This window comes from Callithrix jacchus, chromosome 5 (genome assembly GCF_049354715.1).
Source record: "Callithrix jacchus isolate 240 chromosome 5, calJac240_pri, whole genome shotgun sequence".
Classification (NCBI taxonomy): Eukaryota; Metazoa; Chordata; class Mammalia; order Primates; family Cebidae; genus Callithrix; species Callithrix jacchus.
Genome location: NC_133506.1, coordinates 62285406 through 62308263, shown reverse-complemented (window position 1 = coordinate 62308263; position 22858 = coordinate 62285406). Strand labels below are relative to the sequence as shown.

Sequence of the window (22858 nt, the reverse complement as noted above, 5' to 3'; positions counted from 1 at the left end):
ACACACTGAGTGAAACCCCATCTCTACTAAAAATACACACACACACAAATTAGCCAGGTGTGGTGGTGGCACATGGCTATAATCCCAGCTACCTTGGGAGGCTGAGGCATGAGCATCACTTGAACCTGGGAGACGGAGGTTGCAGTGAGCTCAGATTGTGTCACTGCACTTCAGCCTGGGCAACAGAGAGACTCTGTCTTAAAAAAAAAACCAAAAACCAGAAAACAAGAAAAGCCACTATAATTAAAAAGGAGGTAATGAGGCCCTGGCACTGTGTTCATGCCTGTAATCTCAGTAATTTGGGAAGCCAAGGTGGGAGGACTGCTTTAGCCCAGGAGTTTGACACCAGCCTTGGCCACACAGGGAAACCCCGTCTCTACAAAACATGCAAAACTAGTTGGGTGTGGTGGTGAGGCCTACAGTCACAGCAAGTTGGGAGGCTGAGGTGGGAGAATCACTTAAACCTAGGAGGCAGAGGCTGCAGTGAACCAAGATTGTGCCATTGCACTCTAACTTGGGTGACACAGTGAGAGCCTGCTTAAAAAAAAAAAAAAAAAAAGGAGGTAATGAAACTGAAAACAACCCACTCTAGAGCTGGAGGCTACTGCCCAGTTTCTGACTTCTGACTTGCATGCTTACTTTGCAGATGTCTCTCAGCTAAACAAAATCTTCTAACACAGCATGCAAAGGGTGATGCAAAAATAGTTTATTATGATATAGTTTATGTAAAGTTAGGTAATATTTACAAAATAAAAACAATCAGCTACATCCAGGGAATCTAGCATGTCACAGAAAGGAATAAATATTCTGACAAAGTAACACTCCAATTGTAGTGAATAGTTGATCACAAACATTGTTAAAAAAAAAGCCTCAAAATTTCCCCTCCCCTCCATGCCCCCCACCCCCAAAATAGAGCAGCAGCTCAGCTGTTTTCTCCAGACACTGGCCTGGCGGAGGGTGGCCACCCCACCCCGGGGCTCTACCTCTCATACCCAAGCGCTGTGCTGGAACCTGGGGAGGCCGGACTCATTCAGCCCTTTCTTCTGCACATGGCTTTTAGTCTGTTAAGCGTTACCATTTAGCATTAGAACAGAAATGAAATGCCAGGTAGAATTATACAAGCTGCTTTTATCATGTGACAGAACATTCTCAGAACCACTGGAATCACAAACTGTGGAAGAGGTGACTGAAGAAGCATTGCTACTCAGTCACACACAGCACCCCAGCTTGGCACAGTATATTTTGTCTTTGATAACACATTGAGACATTCACCCTGACAGAAGGGCATATTTGTGAGAAAAAACTAATTGTTGAGGAGCCACTTGGACACTTTCTACCTTTTATAAATATTACCCTAGGAAAACCACATGAAATAATTCTTACACTTAACTGGTTTTGAATGCTAACAGTAAGTCAGTAAATAAGTGGTTAATACTAAAGGTAAATCCTAAAATCCTTTAAAATCCATTTTAATTGAAGCTTGTGATATAATAACACAGTAGTGAACTGAGTGTTCTTCACAATCTATTCCTAGACATCTATAAAATAAAACTAAGTATGTGACACCACTAACTTCTCAACGGGGGTGTGGGGGTGGGGAGTGACAGGCATGACTCTGAGGCTGCAGGTGCTGTGTGTGTGTGTGTATGTGTGTTTGTCTGTGTCTGCACCTCCACAACTCCCTTTCCTCGGGTGGCTGAGCTGTGCCTGGGGAAGGCTCCCACTGAGGCTGTGCCTGAGGAGCATGCGGTGTCCACCACTTGGGACTTGTCCTCCCAGGCCATCCTACAGTACTAAAGTCTCCAATTCTTAAGTATTCTGTAACTCAGTGTTTCCTTATCAATTTGACAAAAACACATGTTGTAAAAAAAAAAAAAAAGCTGCATTTAACTTCCGAAGCCTCCATGGAATTCTAGGATATAACCAAAGGGCTGGGGAATTCAAACAGCTCTGGTGCTGTGCACAGAGCCCTGCCCAGTGAGTGGTCATGAAGGTTCTCAGAAACCACACATTTCGATCCCAATCCCATAACCGTGCCTTAAACCAAGTCTCCCTATGATAGCCTTACATTACTGTGCAGAAGTCTGGTCAAGACAGAGCTATCATTTTCTTCATTTTCCTTGAGGACTCTGGCTCTACCAAGAACAGGCAATACAGAATTCTTTCAATGAAAACAATGTATGGATACAGGGCTTTCGTTTTTTAGATAATGTATATATTCTTTAAAGACATCTATTAAATGACCAAACCTTTTACAAAGACTTAGCAGTCATTAAAAACATTTCCTTATAATGCTGGGCGGGGTTCAACGGTGCACTTAATCCTGTTCTCCCAATCTTAAAAAGGGGTGTCTAAGATTTTTTAAAAAAACCCATACAAACTTTGTCACAAAAATCCCTGCAGTAACTTCTCAGTAATATATACATTGCTTGCTCTGAATAATATACAGGTTATTTTGAAGAAAATAAACACGACTGCTTTTAAATACAGAGAAATTGCAAGCTACACCAAGCATGCAGTAGCTTAAGTATTCACAAAGTACTGCACCTGAATACCTAAGGACTCCGACCCAAGGTGTGTTCAGACAGAAACTTGTCCCTTCTATAGGGATGTTCTAGTGTTGAGCTACTGACTCCCCTACCTTGCCAAGTCTTTTCTTTTGTTGAAGGATTTCAGAGAAGGGAGATGTCTTCCCTTTACAGAGAAGCAAGAATACTTGAAGGGCACAGTTCTGAAAAGGGAAAGAGGATAAGCAGGGTTTTGTCCCTGGCAGACAAAATTAGAGAGAACTGATAATGTTCCTTTCCATACTGGGTTTATGTCAGGCTTTCCTTTTAAAGGGCCTACAGCACCATGTTACTAGCCTTCAGCTTAGGCTGGTTCTTACTGCCCTCAGCTGTGGACACATGCCCTTGCTGAAAGCTGTCAGCACAAGTGTGTAAACACAACTGTACAAAGGTACAATGAACAGCCACCTCTAAGGGGAGGCTGCAGAACAACCTGCCATAGCTGCTGTGCAAGGAAGAACACCCGTCTTGGAACGTTCTGTTGCTTGGCACTGAGAACCATGGTGGCCTTCACCTTTCAATGTGAAGATGATCTTTCATGTGATCATAAATCTAGTATCTGAGGAGTTTACACCTTTAAAGAGGGTGGTGAGGAAAAGCCAGAGGCGAGAAGGAGTGTGCTTGTACATGGCCAACCTCCAAGCCTGAAGTGCATGGAAAACCCATGTGCAGTTGCTGAGTATTTACCCACTGGAGACGTGAGCGGGCTAGGAATCCCTCTTCAGAAGAATGCTGGAGGGCAGAAAAGCCCAGGAAGGTGAAAGGTGGGAAAACAGTGTGCAGATGCCTAAATTCTAAGGAGCTTTTGAATAAGCAATTTCCCAGCAGCTTTTGTCCTAAGTCCTTTTAGAAAGCCGGGAGGGCTGTTTTGCCAACACGCTGAGAAACTTCGACCATCTCAGCTAAAAGGAGAAAACACCGGGCTGATCCCAGCTTGCAGAAAAGAGAATCGAAACATCATCTCTACCTGTGACACCTCTTAGTGCTCCAACATGGACCTTAGGGCAAGTTACAATCTGGTCATAAAGCAAATTCCTTGTACATCAGACCAATGGCTCCTGTAGCCAGGAATTTTATCTAATTCCCTAAAATGAATAAAGTTCCCAGGAAAGTGAAGTTTCTTATCAACACACCAATTTATCTTTGAAATTTCAACATTAAATTTCTTTGAAGTATAATATCATTTCCATTCTTCATAAAACTTTGAAAATACTTAATATCTTTCTCCCTTAGTGATAAAGAGGTCACTTTTTTTAAAAAACTGTATCTTATAAAGGAAAGTCTATAAATTCCAAGCTTCTTTAGGACCATGTTGAACAAATTCTTTTCAGGAAAAAATAAATACTGATGTGTTGTTACATCAAGTCAGTGAATGAGTAGCTGGGAGAAAAGGGTAAGTGGCCAGCCATTAAAGTCACCCAACACACAAAGCAGCAGGGGACAGCAGAGCTTCCCCCACCTCCCAAATTAGACTGCAGGTCATATTCAAAGCCTAGTAGGCCAAATAAGATTGTTTGTGTAGGGACCTGGCTGCCAACAGGGACCCCTAGCAGGGTGGCCTTGGCCTCCAGGGCCCTGCAACACATGGCGGGCTCTGCTCTGTGTCCCAGCTCCATGGCACATGGCAGCCTCCCAGGAGATGGCCAGGCGGGAGTGATGATCCGGATTGTGTTCAATTCTCAGCACGTTTCCATGTACCCAAAAGTGAAGAGCCCTATCTACCTCTGTAGTAAAATGAATGGTAGTAAATACATTACATAAAAATGTTTTTCAAGCCATCAGTTTTGTTTCTAGCCTTACCTATCAGTATTCCTTTCGGGTTCTTTAACAGCTGAGATGCCCTCTTCTCCCTGTATGGCCTGTGTGAGCTGGAGGATAAGGGAGTGATGGGGGCCGGTGGCTGCTGCAGGAACAGGTTCTTGCCCGGCCTTCTACATCACTTAGCAGCCTGTGGGGCCTCGCTCTCCATGCTCTTCTCCCTTCATACTTGCTGAATCTGAAGGCAAGATCCTCTCCGACATTACCTTTTGTTCAATAAACCCCCATGTTCGCGATGCTGCCTCCTCTAGTCCCCCTGGGACATCCACTGCATCACCTACTGAGCACAGGCCCATTATGACTCCCTGAAGCAGAGGCTTTCAGCTCACAGGGCAGTGCACTGTCTGTCTCCACCCCTGCCCAATGACCCGCTCGGATCTGGGAGGCTGTGGACAGCGCGTCCTCTGGAATGCTGGTCTCCACACCTGATTGGGGCTGGGGCACCACATGTGATAAAGAAACTGACAAGCAGAAAGTGACTATTCTACATGTGCATCCGTGCACACAAGGTAATCACGCACATGACTGAAAAAACTCAATGAGAGTCAACCTGCCTCGCTTTCCCGTTAATATGTGTGGCATGGCTTAACAGCTTGTGCTAGCATACTACACATAAGTACATTTACAGGAAAATAATTAAAATGCTGAAGTCTATTTGAACATCTTCCTCATCAATGAAGCTGGGAAAGCTCACTATCTTGTGACTGGTGCCAAGGAGCAGCCTGAGACCCCACTCACAGCTGCCCCTAAGAGGACCTCCCTCTCCCCATACAGAAACCAATTCTACTTCTTCACTGTTTTTTCTTGTCCGTGGAATTCAGGGGCTAAATCCTTTCCAGGGTATTTGGATGCCTTCAGGAAGGAAACTGGAGAGAGCACCCAGCCCTGTGCAGCACAAGGCTCCCTGCCCAGTGTGGCAGCAGTTGACGCCTGTGCCAGTGTTGCTACCTGGGCAAGTCTCTGTTCCTGGGGCATGTCCAGGTGGAACATGAAGGACATCATCCCCTTTCTTGCCTGGTTCACTCCATCCAAAGAACGTAGCCCACCAGCAGGGAACCCAGACTTCCTTGACCCAGTTGGTGGCTGTCCCTATATGAGGGCATTTTCAGGAGCCCTTAGCAAAGGGGCCTTTGTTTGAATGGCCAGAGAGTACCTCCCTACCTATTCTCTACTGGCGTAGCAGCCTCAGTCTGTTTCCTGGCAATACCCTACACTAAACCAGCCCCTGCGGGAGAGGCCTGTGGCAAAGGAACACAGATGCCCAGCTGGTGTGTCTCGGACTCCTCACATGCTGCACTCATATTAATTTTTTAGGATTCCTGAAGTCCAGCCTCAAGGGATACGTGATTGGAAAAAGTGAATCAAATGCTCTTTGACCTATGGGCAAACTTGCTTTAATTTAAAGAACTGTGAGGGTTGAAGGCAGACGGATCCTGTCCCTAAGTACAGACTCTGCCCAGAACCCTCTGGAGAGCAGAAGGCAGGGAGCTGTCTGCAGAAGGGCCAGTGGGTCTGTCCCCAGAGGCAGCAGGGATGGTTACATAGGAAACCATGCCAGGCAGGGCAGGTGGTAGACCTCAGAGAATGACACAAAGTCACAGCATCCAGACACCAAGCAAAAACACTCCTGTCTGGTCAGATCTGAACCCACACCAGGTCCCTGTCTGTTCTGGAGCATTTGTGTCTCAGCAGTGTCCTGGAAACAACAATGGGGCTGTGGAGAACAGCTGGGTCCTGCACATTCCTTCTGTATATTCCCATCGACACAGAAAAGTGCATTTCTCAAAGCACTGCCAATCTAAATGGTCAGTGGGGTCTGATAAGCATATCTGTATTTGATATGGGGCCTTACTCTGTCACCCAGGCTGGAGTGCAGTGGCATGATCATGGCTAATTGCAGCTTCGACCTCTCAGGCTCAAGCGATCCTCCCACCTAAGCCTCCTAAGTAGCTGGGACTACAGCTGAACAACTGTGCCACCTCAGATAAGTCTATAACAAATTCAATTTTCTCTTGCTGTTAACAACATGGAAGACTAATATCAGTGGAGCAAAAGTGTGGGTTAAGACCCTTAAAAACTTGTGGAAAGGGATCAATGCCTATGGAGAGCACTTAGTTATTCCAGTGAGAAGACAGCACCTAAACCCAGGTCTTAAAACATATGAAAACTCCAGGCCTTGCTTCCTGCCCTTCTGCACATTAGGGGTGGGGCCAGAGCACCATAGATGGCCTTGCTCATGACTTAATCAAGAAACTGGGCTATAGGATTTTTACATTTCTACCCCCCAAAGCATCCATGCACCCACAGAGACCACCACACCCACTCAAGCATGAATACAAAGTGAAAGCATGCTCCTGGCATGAACACCATCTGCTCACACCCCACCTAGCTCCTAAAGTAGCAGAACCTGTTCCACCAGCCAGGGGTTTGTGGAACTCCTTATCTTAATGTGGAATCTCCTTATCTTAATGGGAATAATGGTTTTCATGGGGCCGATATAGAGACTCCAATTTAAGAGATTTTCAAGAATTGCTATAGAATGTTTTGTGGCAGTTCAAAAGGCCTTCCTTAAACTGTTAGAAAAAGCAGAACTGTTAGTACAGGTTTAGTTTAACTAGGCCCTTTTAAAGATCAATGCTGCAAGATAGGTTTCCAGAGCTCAGATTATGAAAGTTAAGATCAGAGTCTTAAAACACACTAATGGGCTGTTCTCATCAGTTCTGACATCCTCTGTACCTTCTTCTTGACTTAACAGGGGTCTCCTTTCAACCTTTTCCAAAGCAATGACAGTTTCTTCTCCAAAAGGTAAAAAAAAAACCCAAACCCCAAACCTTCCCCTACTTTGAATGATTCCCGGAGGGAATTCATCATTTTTTGCAATTAAGAGTCTGAAACCCAGGCTGCAGGTCAACAATCTTGAGTAGTTATGGAAAGACCAGGGTTACTGGGAGACCAAGAAAAGAACGAGCGAAAAAAGGAAGAAAGGAAGGAGAGGGGCCGGGGGTTTTGTGCAAGATTTAATAAAAAACAAACAAAAATAGGAATGGTTGCTTTCAACATTTTCCAGGTTGTGAAAGGTTTGCCATGATTATCAGGGGTGTGGTTCTAAGCTGCATCAGTGGAACAAATACAAAATGCTCTCCTCCTCCCCAGCCGGAAGGCAGCGCACCTCCTCCTCTAACAGCCAGACTAGTGGGTGAGGAGTCAGTGCTGTGACCCAGGCCAAGCTGGAGTGTCCGCACGGCTTTTTCTCTGACCATTTTCCATCTACCTTGAGGCATGCTGGCTGGGCCCTGTTTCCACACCAGTGCGTGGTGAGACAGGGTAGCTTATCAACAGGCTGCTGGGCCTTAATACTGACAGTGAGTGCGGCGGGTCACAGCCAGGAAGAGACTAACAGAGATGCCCTCCCAGCCCCCAATGCTGGCCTAATTTTACAATACCATGGAAAAAAGCTTTGATGAAAACAACAGGAAGTCAACACAGCAGAGTGGTGTGGACAACCCAGAAGCCAGCCTCACGCATTCCATGCCCACAGTTAACGATGACAACAGCAATAATAATAATAAAACAAAGGTACAGGTGAAAAGCAGCGCTCAGGGTGTGCTGCTGCAAGCTGGGGAAGGCGCGTGCTCAACTTGGATGGGACACAGCTAGTCTTTCTTCAAGTCCCCGGATTCAAAGAGCTTCAACCGTTCTTGCACCGTCAGGCCTTCCTTCAGACTCTGGGTGGAGACAGAGCAGGAGAAAACAAACACACCGTTAGACCCCCTGCATTGAACCGGACCAGACCAGACCAGACCACTGGTGGAGCCGGCATCGGTGCAGATGCAGTTAGTGGGCATGCCAGGAGGAGAGGCCTGGGGAAATGCTGTTATTGGTGGAGGATGTTTTCCCCTTCAGAAAATTACTTGGAAGAAAAAGGAAAAAAATCAGAGAGACAAGACCATGTGTTTAAAGCAGCTAAATTCTGAGCTTTGGGCTCTTTAGACAAGCAGTGATGAGACAAATCCAGCCAGGGAAAACAGTGCAATGAGCGAGGAGACTGCCCATCCCTGTGTCTTGTCCTGTGTGTGGATTTGTCCACATTCAGCTCCTGATTCTTCACCTGACAGCCTCAGTTGAGGAGGGTATAGGGGTCTCACAGTAGCCAGTCTTGCAGAGGACCTGGGTAGACATCTGGTTACCCTTGAAGGGACTGGGGCCAAGCCAGACAGGCAGCCCTGAGCCTAAACGTTACTCAGAGACAGGCCCCTGTAGCATGGCTGGGGGATGTCACTATCACATCCTGCTTCCTGCTAGCTGTGAGTCTTATCACTCCTAAGGCCTGGGTTTGCTCCTTGCAGGCACTGCATCAGAAGCCCCAGAATCCTCCTACAGCAGGCCCAGGGGAGGAGAATACCCTGACAGCCGCCCCAGTGACAAGGGCAGAGCTCAGGCTCAGGTGATGCTAGGCTTGCTACAATTCCAAGGGTGGGAAGGAAGTGAACCCCCTACACTATCCCCACACTGGCTGCAGGAGGCTGTTTCTCTCTATATATCCTCTGGCTTCTCTCTTGGTGGCTGTTCAGCCTGAGGACTCCCATATAGGTTTGGCTGCCATGCCTGGCCCTCAGGGTTCAGCCAGCTCCCTCTGGGGCTCATCTTCCCCTTGGCTGACCTCTCTACTGAGTGCCTCCAACAGCACCATATACTGAGCTGACCACAGATACAGGGCCCCTTAAGAGTCCTGAGGGATTCTCAATCCTAGAAATGGGGTCTCAATCCCAGAAAAGGCTATGCTGCTCTTAAGCAACATGCTTGCTTTGATTTTGTAGCAGCTGAGACTTGCAGTCCTTTTGAGTGAGGCACAACAGAAAAACAGAACAGAACGAAAGACACAGATCAGTGCACATCAGATGCCATATCAAAAAACACCAATGAGAAGTATGGTTTCTGGGCAACTTCATGCCCGTCTTCTTGAAGGGTTGGGTGGAGTCTTTAGATACAGCTGAGGAAAAGGATGACACCCACCTGTGCCTGTGCCTCCTAATGTGTCCTGGGAGCACCAGCATAGCCCCATCCTGCCCCGCTGCATCTATGAAGTCCTCATCTTTCTGCTGGGGCCAGCAGGACTGGCCTTGCACTTCAAGGACTTTCTTATTACAGAAACACAGCCAAGCCAAACATCAGCTTAAAAACACTTCAGGAGGACCCCATCTGGGGGTTTCTCTCCATCCTTTGAGTCTGCCCTGGGGTCCAGATAGTCTGCTCCCTTATCCCTGCTCTGGCTGGTTCTCAGCCGCTGTGAGAATCCCCTACCCATTCACTACACAGAGTTACTCTCAGGGGCCCTGGAAGGGTCTTGTCAGTGACAGCCAGTTCCCTACCCTGAGTGTCACTTACAGGCATGGTCCAAAAACCCAAATCACTAATAGTGAACTTCAAACTCCTTCAAGAAAAGCTCAAATACACTAGCTAAAGTGTGGTCTCAAAGAAGAAGCAGAATTTTCAATAAGAAAACCATGAACTAAAAAAGAATGTTTCCTTTTGCTAAACAAAATGTTTTTTATGTTTAAAGAAAAATGCCCAAGCTAAATTTTTGATCAAGCCTAAACGATGTTTGGGTATAGGTGACTTAGGACTGTAGAAAAATAAAACAAAACGGACTAGGCTTAAAACCCTCAACTCTTTAGCCAAGCCTCACGCTGAAGTCCCTCAGCTGGCATGGTGCTGTGGGCACACCTGAGAAAGGGCCAGTGTGGAAGATGTGGTTCTTGCTTTCCTTCACCTTCTCATCCCAGAATGAATGAGATCAAGCCACTGAGCTGGCAACCATTCAGTCTCGGGGTGTCCCCCACCATGGGCCCACCCCCACTTCCTCTCTGGCATAGGGCCTTCAGTGGCACCTAATGAGAAGCTTTTGTTTTTTTTAAAAAAAATACTGGTAAATATTTAGCCCCCATTGCTTGCAGTTATCATGCTCTTCTGAACCACCTGCATGAAGCTCTAGTCCTGATTTATCCATTCATAGAATGACTGGCCTGTTAGCCCTGAGAGACAGAGGCCACTAAGTGGCTCGCTAGGTGGGCGAGGCCTTTGGTGATGGTGGACTTTGCTTGCCATGATGGGTATCTGTCAACTCCACCTTGTGAGAGAGGGCAGGACAGGTGTCCCGTAAGAGGGTAGAGTGAGTTCAGCGTTATGCACAGATCACCCCACATGCATGCTGATGGGTGCCTGCCTCTCTGCTGGCATGGCTGCCAGGCTAGGGGAGTGCCTCACTGCCAGGTTAACTCTGTTCAGAGGTTAGAGTGCCAATTAACTTCCCACAGCAGGTTAAAGAAACCTCACTTGGATTTGGTATGTGTTTGTTGGAGCAGGATGAATCGAAATAAAGTAACCATGACACAGGCATTTGCCATGGGTGTGTGAGCAGTGCATGCAGGCAGTGGGAGAGGTGGTTTACCTCCTCCATGGGCCGGGAAGCGGGTGCATTTCAGGTATCCCACGAGACCTGCTCAATTACGGACTGTCAGAGGAGAGAGCAGACATGAGACACACAACCAATCCCAAACACACGTGGTGCCGCTCCCACGTCTGCCTGCCCTCCTATGCCTGCCCAGCTCCGGACAGCACACTAAAAATGTGCTGCATCCTGGCTGGGGAAGGAGAGCAGACAGCATCATCTCTTGGAGGCGGCACCAGTGTCACAACAGTGATGTGCAAGAAAGAGTACAACACAGGCACAGCTGACAGCAGGCCAACACGAGCAGGCGGGGTGAGACCTGGTCTTGAGGCAGGAGCCAATCACACCAAGCACTGCTCCGCACAGCCCTGGCCTCTCGATGTCGCTGCCAGGAGGTGGCTCCAAGACAGAGACAAAGCTCAAAGCCACCAGAACCAGCTCAGCAGGGTGAGCTTAGGGCTGGCTGAGTGCTGGGCTCTGTGGCTTCGCAGCCGGGGCCCATGGGAGCACCCAGACTTCAATTTGGGCTCTTCTCCCAGTGTCCTCAAGCCTCTCCCACCAGGGGCTGGACCCCAGACTCACCTTGGACCTGATGTTTCTGAGTTGCCGGGCGACACAGGATCTGTCTTTCTTCAAGAAGTCAGGGTTGCTTTTAGATTTCATTATATCTGAGGTATGTAATGAAAATAAACAGACCTGTTATCTTTGCTTTATGAAATCCTCTGATATCAGACTGAATCCTGAAACATTTCCCAAGCTTCCTACTGCAGCATACTTAGGACGCTTCCTTAAACAACTCTAAGGGAGGCCAGGCGCGGTGGCTCACGCCTGTAATCCCAGCACTTTGGGAAGCCAAGGCCGGGTTGGATCATGAGGTCAGGAGTTCAGGAGCAGCCTGGCCAACATAGTGAAACCCCATCTCTACTAAAAATACAAATTAGCCAGGAGTGGTGGCATGCACCTGTAGTCCCAGATACTCGGGAGGCTGAGGCAGGAGAATTGCTTGAACCCGGGAGACAGAGTCTGTAGTGAGCTGAGATCGTACCACCGCACTGCAGCCTGGGTGACAGAGTGGGACTCCATCTCAAAAAACAAACAAAAAACTCTAAGGGAATTCAAAGCTACTAACCATAAAACACGCTACATCTCTTCAGACCACCATAAAACACCAAGCACAATGGGAGAATGGGTATGTGGGGTGCCACCAGGGATTCCTGCAGTATGACTGTAGCCCAGAACAGCATTCCCTCCAAAGGGACTTGGTCCCCTCATTCTGGTGTGGAACCTCAATGCTGAGCAGACTCTACCCCCATTATCTATGATTCTCCACCTTCCTCCTGCTACCACAGGGCTGTCCAAAGCAAGATGATAAGGCCAAGGCCTTCTTATCGTCTACCCACCCAACATCGTCCACCCACCCAGACAGCAGTCCTTTAGGCTTCTCACAAATGTCTACTTAAATACCTGCAACACAAACGTACATTGAGTCATAGCATACACCCTGTGCATGTAAGTTTTTATCTATTTTTTTTTTCTTTTTTGAGACAGAGTCTCACTCTGTTGCCAGGCACCAGGCTGGAGTGCAGTAGCGCGATCTCAGCTCACTGCAATCTCCGCCTCCCAGGTTTAAGCAATTCTTCTGCCTCAGCCTCCTGAGTAGCTGGGACTATACCAGGCCCAGCTAATTTTTGTATTTTTAGTAGAGATAGGGTTTTACCATGTTGGCCAGGATAGTCTTGATCTCTAGACCTCGTGATCTGCCCACCTCCCAAAGTGCTGGGATTACAGGCGTGAGCCACTGCACCTGGCCTTCTCTATTTAAGAGACAGATTCTTGCTGTTGCCCATACTTGAATGCAGTGCCTATTCATAGGTGATTCCACTACAGCTCAGCACAGATGTTTTTTTTTTTTTTTTTTGAGGCAGGGTCTCATTCTGTCACCTAGGCTGGAGTGTAAGCAGGGCAGTCACAGCTCACTACCACTTCCATCTCCTGGACTCAAGTGATCCTCCCACCTCAGCCTCCCAAGCAGCTGAGACTACAGGTGTATGCTAGCAATTCTGGCCCGTTTTTTCTATTTTTCTTATAGACAGGGTTTTGCCATGTTGCCCAGGCTGGTCTTGAACTCCTGAGGTCAAGGGCTTTGCCCACCTCAGCTTCCCAAGGTGCTGCGATTATAGGTGTGAGCCACTGTGCCTGGCCAGCACAGGAGTTTTGATCTGTTTCACTTTGACCTGAGCCAGTTCACCCCTCCTTAGGCAACCTGGTGGTCACCATATTGATAGCAAACTTAGTGTGGACACCTGATTGACTCAGCTTGGTGCAGGACTGCCCAGAACTGCTGGGCTCAAGTGATCCTCCCACCTCAGCCTCTTGGGAAGCCAGGCCTACCACCATGCCTGACTACTCAATGTATTTATGAAAAAATGATTCCTCCTCCCAGAATCTGTCAATACCATCATAATCACTATTTCTTGCTGAAAGAAAAAAAGCTGATTTTTTTTGGGGGAGGGGGGCTATTAGTGAGCTAGCACATCTTTTCCTGTTTGTGGGTCTTTCCATAAAAGGTCAAGATGAAGGTCAAATGAGATTATGTATAATCTGGCTGGGTACAAAGGCTCACACCTGTAATCCCAGCACTTTGGGAGGCCAATGTGGCTGGATCGCTTGAGCCCAGGAGTTTGAGACTAGACTGGGCAACATGGTGAAACCCTATCTCTATTAAAAATACAAAAATTAGTCAGGTGTGGTGACACGTGTCTGTACTCCAAGGAACTGGGGAGGCTGAGGTGGGAGAATCCTTGAGCCTGGAAGGTGGAGGTTGCAGTGAAATTGTGCCACTGCTTTTCAGCTTGGGAAACAGAGCAAGACCCAGTCTCAAAAAAAAAAAATTATGTATGATCTGAAAATGCTTGATAAAATGTTACCTCTTTCATCCTCACTGCCATCTATTTTTTACAGGGTATCTAAATGTTTTTAGCCAAGAAAAAAAAGAGTCAGTCCTGTTGTTCATTCCAGAAAGCAGGGAGCTCCCTCCCATTCTCCACTCTATGGCTTTTTACAGATTTTGTAGTAAAATCCTGGGATCAAGCAACTAGTAAGAGCTACTTCTGTCTAGTGGTTGAGTTCTTCAGAAAAACAAGACTTGTTATTACTTTGAAAGTATTATGGTGATATTGTGGGTCCTCCCTAGAGCAATTGGCACAGCGTCCACCACTGCACAGGGAAGCGAGGGCTGTCTGGGGCAGCCGTGTGAGGCTGGTGCTCCTGCTCCATGGGGATGCCTGGGTCTAAAAGCAGCACTGGGAATCTTCTGTTTCTAGTCAAGCACCAGTAAACCTCTATGATCAAACCCCCACAATCCCCTGAGCAATAACCCAGAGGGCATGACCCGAGGACGCACCGTATCCCGACACCGTGGCACTGTCAGGGGACTTTTCCCCCAGTGCTTCTGTTGCAGCCTTGAGCTGCTCCTTCAACCTGCTGATGTCACAGTCAGCCTTAGCCTTCGCGATGCTGAGCTCTGTGTAGATGTCTTTGTACTTGTCACTAGCGTACTTCTTGTCCTTGGGAGTGAAATGACAGAATGGTAGTTACATCCAGGAAAGAGGGGCATGCACAACATGGCCTTTCTCCCCGGGGGCTGAACATGGTAGGGAGGCTTGTTCACCTCTGTCTTCCAGAGGTAGAAAGTGGACAGAGAGGAAAAACCATGGGGCCTGAGGACACAGGCATAACCATCTGGATGTGGCCCTGAGTGCCCCAGCCCCTCCCTTGTGGGCTTCAGCCTGGAAAACTCTCCCTGTGTCTTGGATTCCCCAAGTGACTGAGTGGCCACTAATGGTTCTGTCATTGTCCCTGACTCCAGGAGTCCCTGGAGGAAGCTGGTGGAAGCCAGGAGGCTCAAATGGAAGTCAAGCCATGCCTCACTTCACAGGACTTTTCTCTGAAACATGCCTTCCAAAGCACATAAAAAGCACACACACACTGACGCTGGAGCCAGGCCAGGCAGGCTGCTCACATTTGCTTGCAGCACTTGCTTGCAGGCTGGTCTTAAGAGGACTTGATTTTAGAAACCGCCTTCCTCAAAAGAGTAAAATCTGCTTCAGAAGAACCCTCGCTGAGCCCCCAGCCTGCGTTCAGGAGGCTCATGTCACCTAGAGCCTGCTCCCGTACCTGCCTTCCTGTGGCATAGTGGCCTTACCCGAAGTGCCGTCTGCAGCTCATCCTTGAGGGAGCTAATCTCCTGTTTCAAGTACTGTATTTCTGATTCCTTGACCCGCAATAAGACCTAGAATGACAGAGAGATCAGGGACCAATATTCAGGAGCAAAGGAACCTGTAGGGTCTCCAGTGCAGACTGAAGCATGCAGAGGGCTCTCCAATCACCAGTGAGCAGGGCAGCCCCATGGTGCCCAAGCATCGTTTAAACACTGCTCACAGCTTCAGCCTCACATACAAAAACAGGAAGAGGAAAGAAATGGCCGTGATTCCTCCCAGTGCCGAGGACTCTCTCCTCAGCCTGGGGAACCATGAACTAGAACTGCTTGTCTCTGGGGACCAAGCCCGCGAGAATCAGTTAATGTTATCACTGACACTTGTGTCACAACTCACTCAGCCTCCCCTGCCAGCCTTTTTGGTAAAGCACTCATTTAGTACAAGGAACAGGCACAGCAGACAGTGGCCTAACACCTGGCCTCGAGACAGGAGCTGATCTCACCAAGCAGTGCTCCTCCCAGCCTTGGCTTCTCAGTGTCACTGCCAGGAGGCAGCTCCATGACAGAGACAAAGCTCAAAGCCACCAGAACAGGCCCAGCAGTGTGAGCTCTGGCTGGCTGAGTGCTAAAATTTTAGCACATTTTAGGGTGAAATTTTAACTGAATGCAGAGAAATCTAAGAGTGCCTTCCTAAAAGGACACCCAATGCTCCATAATCAATTATCCCAAAGTAAAGCTAGCCTCCCTGACCTGAGCTGCAGCAACCACCTGGCTATGGAACGTGTCCTTTTGAGTGGTGTTTGTGGCATGGCAGAAATGGAGGGGAGAGAGTATGGGGAGTGAGATGGGGTCAGGATCCCCACAGCCTCTTGAAGATTCTGTTGGGCCAGTGGCTCTCATGCCACCTGGCCTCACTGCTCCTTGCTGCCTTGGGGTGACTTGAATCTTCCCAGGCTCTTTCACTCCTGCTGTCTTGGGTCTGTCCCTCCCACAATCCTATAAATCAGGGGCCGTGCTGCACTCCCCTGGAGCTCTGGGATGCAAAGCTGAGTTAGGCAGGGCCTGGCTCCTGATGGTACCTCCAGCTCGTAGGCATCCTTGCCCTGTGCAAGGGGTGACGCAGTGGCCTCCCCACCGCCGTCCCCCGTCAGTAGCGTCCGTAACCGTGTGATCTCCGCAGCCAGGCGGTTGTTCAGCTCCTAGGGGACAGCAAAACAACAGTGACACTCCAGAGCCACCTGGGGCCAAGTCACATGACACAACTCGGGAAGGCCATTTCCCTGGGTTCTTTGTATATCTGTAGAACTGTGTAGGCAGGATCCAATCGATAACCCTTAATTCCTTTCCATCATGATAACTAGTGTCACTCTGTTCTATGGCTGGTCCCACCTAAGCTCCTGTGGGGTCATCTTTAAGCCACAACAGAAATGAACGGACCTAGTCCTGCCTGAGTAGCCTCATACACAGCCTGGTGCAGCAGCCATGACCCCTGGGAAGGCCTCAGGTGAGAACGAGACTGTGTGCCCAGTCCTAAGGGGTGTTTGTGCAGGGCAGGGACATAGAGGGCTGCTTAATTTGGTGCCCACAGAAAAGTGAATACTGAACTAATTCTGACTCTAACCTTTGTATTAGCCAGGATTTAAATGGACCCTGATTAACTGAGGAGCAGGCAAATCTTAAGAAAAAAAATCTGACAAAAATAAATGTGAGTACTAAGCCTGACCCTGAGCAGTGTCAGCTCAGTCCCTGGGGGACAGGACCTTCAAGGAGTGGAATGATCCTGCCAGGCCCTGCCCAGAAACAGTGAGCCAGAGGGTCAGAGGAGTACAGAGAAGACACCAAGACACCTGATAGTCTCAGAAAGGGTCAAAGCAAGAGTTACTTCATGTGTAAGCAGATGGTGCACGTGGCAGTACAGCCTTGTTCCAGCTATTTGCAGTGATGTTTCTGATGACACGGACAGCCATGTTGGGTGGCAGGGTGAAGCCTTGGGGCAAGGACCACTCTGTGGTTTGGGGACCTTCATGTCACTTTGAGGGTAAGGTCTGACTCCAGCTCCAGTGTGGGCTCACCTGGCTGCAGGCTCACCTGGTTGTGGGCGTTGAGCTCCTGGTTCTCACGCTGGCACTGACGCAGGGCCTGCCGCTCGGCCTCCAGCGCCTGGGCCAGGTGGGCGTTCTCCAGGCACTTCTGAGAGTACTGCTCCGAAAGGACCTCCAGTTCCCGCTGCACCGACTGCAGCTCCTCCCTGGGGAGAGGGCGGCACTCATTTCTCTGCCCGGTTCAGAACCAGGCCTCTCAGAGGCTGGTGTCCCTCCTTGACACCAGACCAGCCAATCACAGGTCAGACCTGAGCAGTCTGTTGTCTTAATCAGCCTGGGTCACACGGAATAAGAAATCCCATACAGAGACTGCCCCATGCCCCTCCCTGGTCCTTTCTCACAATCTGACAGTCCTACATCCAGTACTTCTCTGCGGACGCCAGTCAGGGGATGTGGCCAAAGACATCCCATTTCCAGAACTGTCGTCTGACTCGGAGTTTGTTTTTAGTAAACCCACTTTTGAAGGTATCTGTGCCTGATAGCCAGGACCAGGGTCTATGCAAGACTCAGAAAACCAAGCTTCCTGAGGCTGCCCTGCCACCCTGGATCCAGGAGGGCCGTCTCTCTTGCAGGTGAACCAGGGACAAGAGGCTTCTAGGTGAGCCACCCTGCTCTGACTGAGGTGAGCATGAGCCTCTACAGGGTGCCACTAACCGCTGCCAGGTCCTGAGGCAGGACCCCTGGCTTTGGCTACACTGCAAAGGCTCATGGTAGAGCCTGAGTGTTGTGACTCTCATGGCACCCAATCTGTTGGCTCCCAGCTGTGGCAGTTCTACCAAGCAAAAAGTCTACAGCAGTTATTCTGGTGTTGTTCTATCCTCCTGCCTGTGCAGAGGGAATCAGCACATGATCGTTTTTTTTTTTTTTTTTTTTTTTTTTTAAGATGGGGTTTCACCATGTTGGTCAGGCTGGTCTTAAACTCCTGACCTCAGGTGATCCGCCCACCTTGGCATCCAAAGTGCTTGGATTATAGGCGTGAGCCACCACGCCTGGCCAACATGTGCGGTTTTTAAATGGTAGTGATAGTTCTCACTTCTACCCTGTATGACCAAGCCTGGCTGCCTGGCTTCTGGTGGGCTACGGGGCAGCTGTTGAGAAACACATGTGGGTAGCCACTGGGATCAGCCCTGGACAAGTGGGAAGTTTAAGATTTCGTTCATTTCATCTCATTCGTGGCATTTCAAGGGACAGCCTCTCTGAACAGGGGAGACCATATCCTGCACTGGACAGGAGGGCATCTGAGCTGCCCTTAGCACCCATGGGCCCGAGGCCCCAACTCTCAGAGGCCTTTGCAAAGACACAGGAAGGGCTCAGCTTTGGCCTGGCCAGCCACTCCCCAGGGGCCCTCCCGAGGGTGGATGGGCAGGCCTAGCCACTTACAGATACTGGCGCCGCAAGGCCTCAACATCTGAGTTGACGCTGCTGATCTGGGACCGCTGGCTCTTCTCCAGCTCCCGCTCCATCTCCTCCCGGTGGGCATTCTTCATGGCTTCGATGGCTGCAGGCAAGAATAAGGCCTCAGCACCAAGGGGCCATGCCCTTCCCCCTGACGAGGGTGGGAGTGGGGAGCTCTACACAATGGGGTGGCGCATGCCACTGCTGCTGCTTGCTTAGTCAATCAGCAGTCGAATTTTGCATGACAGGCTGGCCCCTCACAAACCAATTCTCTGAGGTGAGTGGAGGCTGGGAGCATTCTCCATGAACTCCTCCTGGAAGGAATGCACATTTGGCTTTTTTTGTGTGTGTTAGAAGAAAACCAAACTGATTAAATAAATGTCACTGTTAAATTCCAACATGAGTTTATAAAACAAGCAAGCTTTTGTGCTGGTGTATTTTCTTCCTTGGCACTAAAGTAACCAACCACTGAGGTGGCAATTACATAAAGGGAAGGCAGTGCAAGGTGGAGGGGATGTGCTTGTTCAAGGCCACTTGCCATGAGGCTATGTTTCCTCATGCTGAGGGCAACTCTGGCCAGAGGTGGTCCCACATTGACAGATGTCTGTTGGGGAAAATCACTGGCTGCACTGACACTGGTTAGTCGCTTGTTGGGACTGGAAAATCACGGGGTTGGGACAGCTCCCAAGCAGTGTGCAGGTTGTGTGCGGCCAGGCATGGGGGTTGCCAGGGGCTGAAGGGTGAGCTCTCAGCTTGTAAGCTCTCAAAAGGCTCCTAAAATTTCAGTAGCGAAGCTTACATCTCAGCCAAAATGCAATTCAAAGGCTGCCATTCCTCTGAGTTGTGTGTCTAGCTCAAGAAAAGCTCGCCATTCACACTACCGTAGGGGTTACCACACCCCCCACCTGAGATGGTGGCGGCTGTCTCCTCGGCCAGGAGGCGGTCCTTCTCCTCCCGAAGTTTCTCCAGCTCCCGCTGGTGCTGCCTCTGTAGATCTTCAATTTTCTTCTGGTGTGTTTCTTCCATTGCTGCAAATCCTCGCTCACATGTGGCCTGCAAAATGCAAAAGGGACTTTATCGACTTCTTTTTTTACCTCCAAGTTGGGGGCCTTTTAAAATAAATGAGCCAGAAATCCCACCCCATCCAGGCCCAGTGGTGACTGTGCACTCCCTGATTGTGCTCCATGTTGGGTGCCCTGAGCAGGATCCCTGGGGCTGTCTGCGGATTCTCAGCAATGCCATCAAAGCATTCAGAAAAGGGTGTTTGTCCCCAGTCAATTCTACATCTCATTTCTGTGATTGTCCTGTGCCCCATTTCTTCCTGGGAGAAGTTGGTATGTTGGGTGGGGAGATGCTGCTATGAAATGGAAACCAGCTAATCCCCAACCTTCCTGCAGGGCTGTCAGGTGGGGCCAACAGGAAGGAGGGAGGAGAAAGCACATGTGCACAGGCTGGTTGTGTCTGGTTTGGAGGGACACAGTGAAAGGCCTGTCAAACAGGGATGAGGGACTCGTCTGCTAGAGGGAGCCAAGGCCATTCCACAAACAGTGAGTGGCCTGGCAGGCACTGGGCTGGGGGCCTCTCAACCCTAGAGTCCACTTCTAGGAGCTGGGGGTTGGGCCTTGCCACTAGCCAGCTGACAACCTCCAGCTGGTAGCTTAATGCTCAGGTATTGACTGAGAGAATAAGATCAGGCTACAGGATCTTCTTCCTTCTAGCCTGTGTCTTCTTTCTCACTTTTTTTAAAGGAGAAGGGCACCAATGACTTAGCACCTCTGCTAACTCTCACAAGAACATGACAGGAGACCAGCTTTCCAAGTTTGCCTGCACCTCCCTAGAGCAACACAGGCATGCCCCAGGATGGGAGCAGGCCACACCAGGAAGCCCAGGCCTGGTATCAGAGCTGTGCTTGCCAGCAAAGCAGGTGAGAATGCCACACAGCTGCCAGGAAGGGTGGGTGTGCAGCTGTTTTGAACACAGAGGAATACACTTTCTGTCTAAACCCTTTACACTGTCTGCTTCAGAGAATGGACTGGGTCTTTCACTGAGTTTCCAAAACTGGAAGAATGTGGCCACATTCCATTCCAAATTCAAGTGTAGGGGCTTTCCCACTCTGGGCTCACAGGCTCACTACTTGGTTAATCTTCTTGCATGTGGATTCAAGAAAGGATACCAAGAAATCCTATTGGCATGCCTGGGCATCTTTCTCTGGGCCCACTTTTAGCGACGACCCTCTGTGAGAACCTCAAGCAGTATTTCTGAAGTCGTGGTCAGTTTGGACTTGACTGCAACCCATGTGCTGCTCTGGGCAAATGTCTCAGCTACTGCCACCATTAACTAGGCATCCTATCCCCTCTCCCAGCGGCTCCACCTGGAAGCACCTGTCTCTTCCTGCCACCCTTACACATCAGGATGGCTGCAGGAGCTTGGAACTCTGGATCTCCTGGTCCTCAGGCCCCAAGGCTGAGCTCCTCTTTCTCCTTCCCGTTCGCTTTGGTTCATATGTGGCTTCTCAGTTAACACATTTAACTAATAGGTTTTTTTTTTTAATTAAAAAAAACGGAATACTTCACAAATTTGCATGTCATCCTTGTGTAGGGGCCATGCTAATCTTCTCTGTATCATTCTAATTTTAGTATATGTGCTGCCAAAGCAAGCTTAACTAGTATTAATAGGTCTTTTAAGTCTTACTGTTTTTTTTTTTCTGAGTCTACTTGCTGGGAAAAGTCTTACTTTGATCTGAGTGCTTTGGAATATTATGCAGATAAGAGTAAAAAATCTAATGGAAACACTGAGACATCTTTAGAGACCCAGTTGCTTCTTTGGAGATAAACTATATGCTAAAAGATAATTGATCTTGCAAATAAATGTTAATTTTTAAGCCAATCATTCCTGGGACCAAAAGAGGTTCCTCGATGACTCTGCAGTGGTGGTGTGGTGGTGGGGACTGTGGATGTTAAAGGATGGCTGTTAGGCCAAGACCCTGTCCCCCTGAACCAAGTGGAAATCTGCATAAAGTGATGAAATCTCAAGGTGTTGCTTACAAGTTTCGCATGTCTACAGGGGTGGGTGAGAGCACCACACCTGGGCTGAAAGCTCCCAGGCATAGGAGGGGACACTATGCAATGGCAGCTAAGACAGCAGGGAGTAGACAGATAGACAGCAGGAGTGGATGGTGTCCAAGCCCCTAGCGGGCCTCATCCCAACCTACACCACCTGTTTCTCCCTCCTGGGTGACACTGGCTCAGCACAATCTCTGGTCAGTTCTCAACATGAGACACTCCTCTCCTTTCTTGTTTCTTGCTGGTGGTATAATGGCACCTGAATGGGGCCTCACCTGCACCCGGCTGTCTAACCTAAAGCAGCCTCCCTGTGGAGGGGACTCTTGTGGATACAGACAGGAAGCAGAGCATTGCTGTGCCCAGGCCCTGTGAACCCTGTGGACTTTGCTGAGTGTCTGGGATGCTGCTGGCTCCTCTGCTGTTCTAGCATGTTTGGGGTCAAAGCAAAGGTTTGTGCAATTAACTTTTCAAGGCACAACTGGCCCCAAGGTGCACCTGGGTGCTGCTCTTGGTGAACTGACCACAGTGTTGTCATATACACACACTTTCAAAAGACAGCTGTTGAAAGCTTCTCACAGCTCATAATGGTTTTTAAAAGGTTTTGACTGACTAAAAGAATGGTGAAAAACAGCTTCTCGGCTCTCCTGAGAAGGTGCTCGCTGACGACCAAACCTGTGTGTCTGGCTGGGGCCAAGTATGCCACACAGAGGTGACATGCGAGCTGTTTCCATTCAGAGCTAGAGAAGTAAGGGGCTGGGAAACAGGCATTTGCTCCACAGTGGCTGTGGGGATATGTGGGCAGGAGTAGTGGCAGCCACCTGGGAGTTAGAAGCTCGCTGCACAACGGTGCTGGCCATGTGTGCACCCAGCTCTGCCACCTGAGCGTGGGAGACGCCACCTGAACACAGCTTTGGAGAGGCCTAGTCATTTACTGGGGCAGCTTCCAGAGTGGGAGGAACATAAGGGCATAGCATGGCAAACTTTTGAGTCTAAGGGATGACACTTGGCAGCCACATATGGTAGGTGTGGCCTGCACCTACAAAGGGTGGGGCCAGAGAGCTGGGTCTCCACTCAGCTCACCCCCACCCCGGCCCGGTGACTGGCACGTCACCTTAGTGTTCCAGGACCTCAGGGGCAGAGGTGTAGGGCAGTTCTGGGGAAAAGATACTTGTAAAGCTCCTGGGGAAAGGGATAGGAGTAGCTGGAGGCTATACTCAGTGGAAAAAGCTCTTCTCACCAGAGCACACATC

General features: G+C 49.2%; 1 protein-coding gene and 1 non-coding gene across 9 annotated transcripts in view; both read right to left on the bottom strand.

Moving 5' to 3' along the window:
- Positions 1-686: 686 nt before the first annotated feature.
- Positions 687-22858, bottom strand: part of MPRIP (myosin phosphatase Rho interacting protein) — a 155248-nt gene continuing 133076 nt past the window's right edge. For 5 of the 8 annotated variants that reach the window (XM_078372230.1, XM_078372232.1, XM_035299198.3 and 2 more), the window contains 8 exons: positions 19452-19599; positions 18532-18649; positions 17138-17297; positions 16129-16248; positions 15038-15124; positions 14237-14399; positions 11416-11501; positions 687-8110 (listed from right to left, as the gene is read on the bottom strand). In XM_078372230.1, coding sequence (XP_078228356.1) covers positions 8039-8110; positions 11416-11501; positions 14237-14399; positions 15038-15124; positions 16129-16248; positions 17138-17297; positions 18532-18649; positions 19452-19599 — 954 coding nt within the window. In that variant the 3' untranslated portion in view covers positions 687-8038. Of the gene's footprint in view, positions 8111-10833; positions 10897-11415; positions 11502-14236; positions 14400-15037; positions 15125-16128; positions 16249-17137; positions 17298-18531; positions 18650-19451; positions 19600-22858 lie in introns of all 8 variants that reach the window. The other 3 variants (XM_078372231.1, XM_035299199.3, XM_035299203.3) reach the window with 1 other exon arrangement.
- On the bottom strand, positions 21100-21202 carry LOC118154211 (U6 spliceosomal RNA). The gene has a single exon (XR_004744102.1). It is a non-coding gene; the product is annotated as a U6 spliceosomal RNA (small nuclear RNA).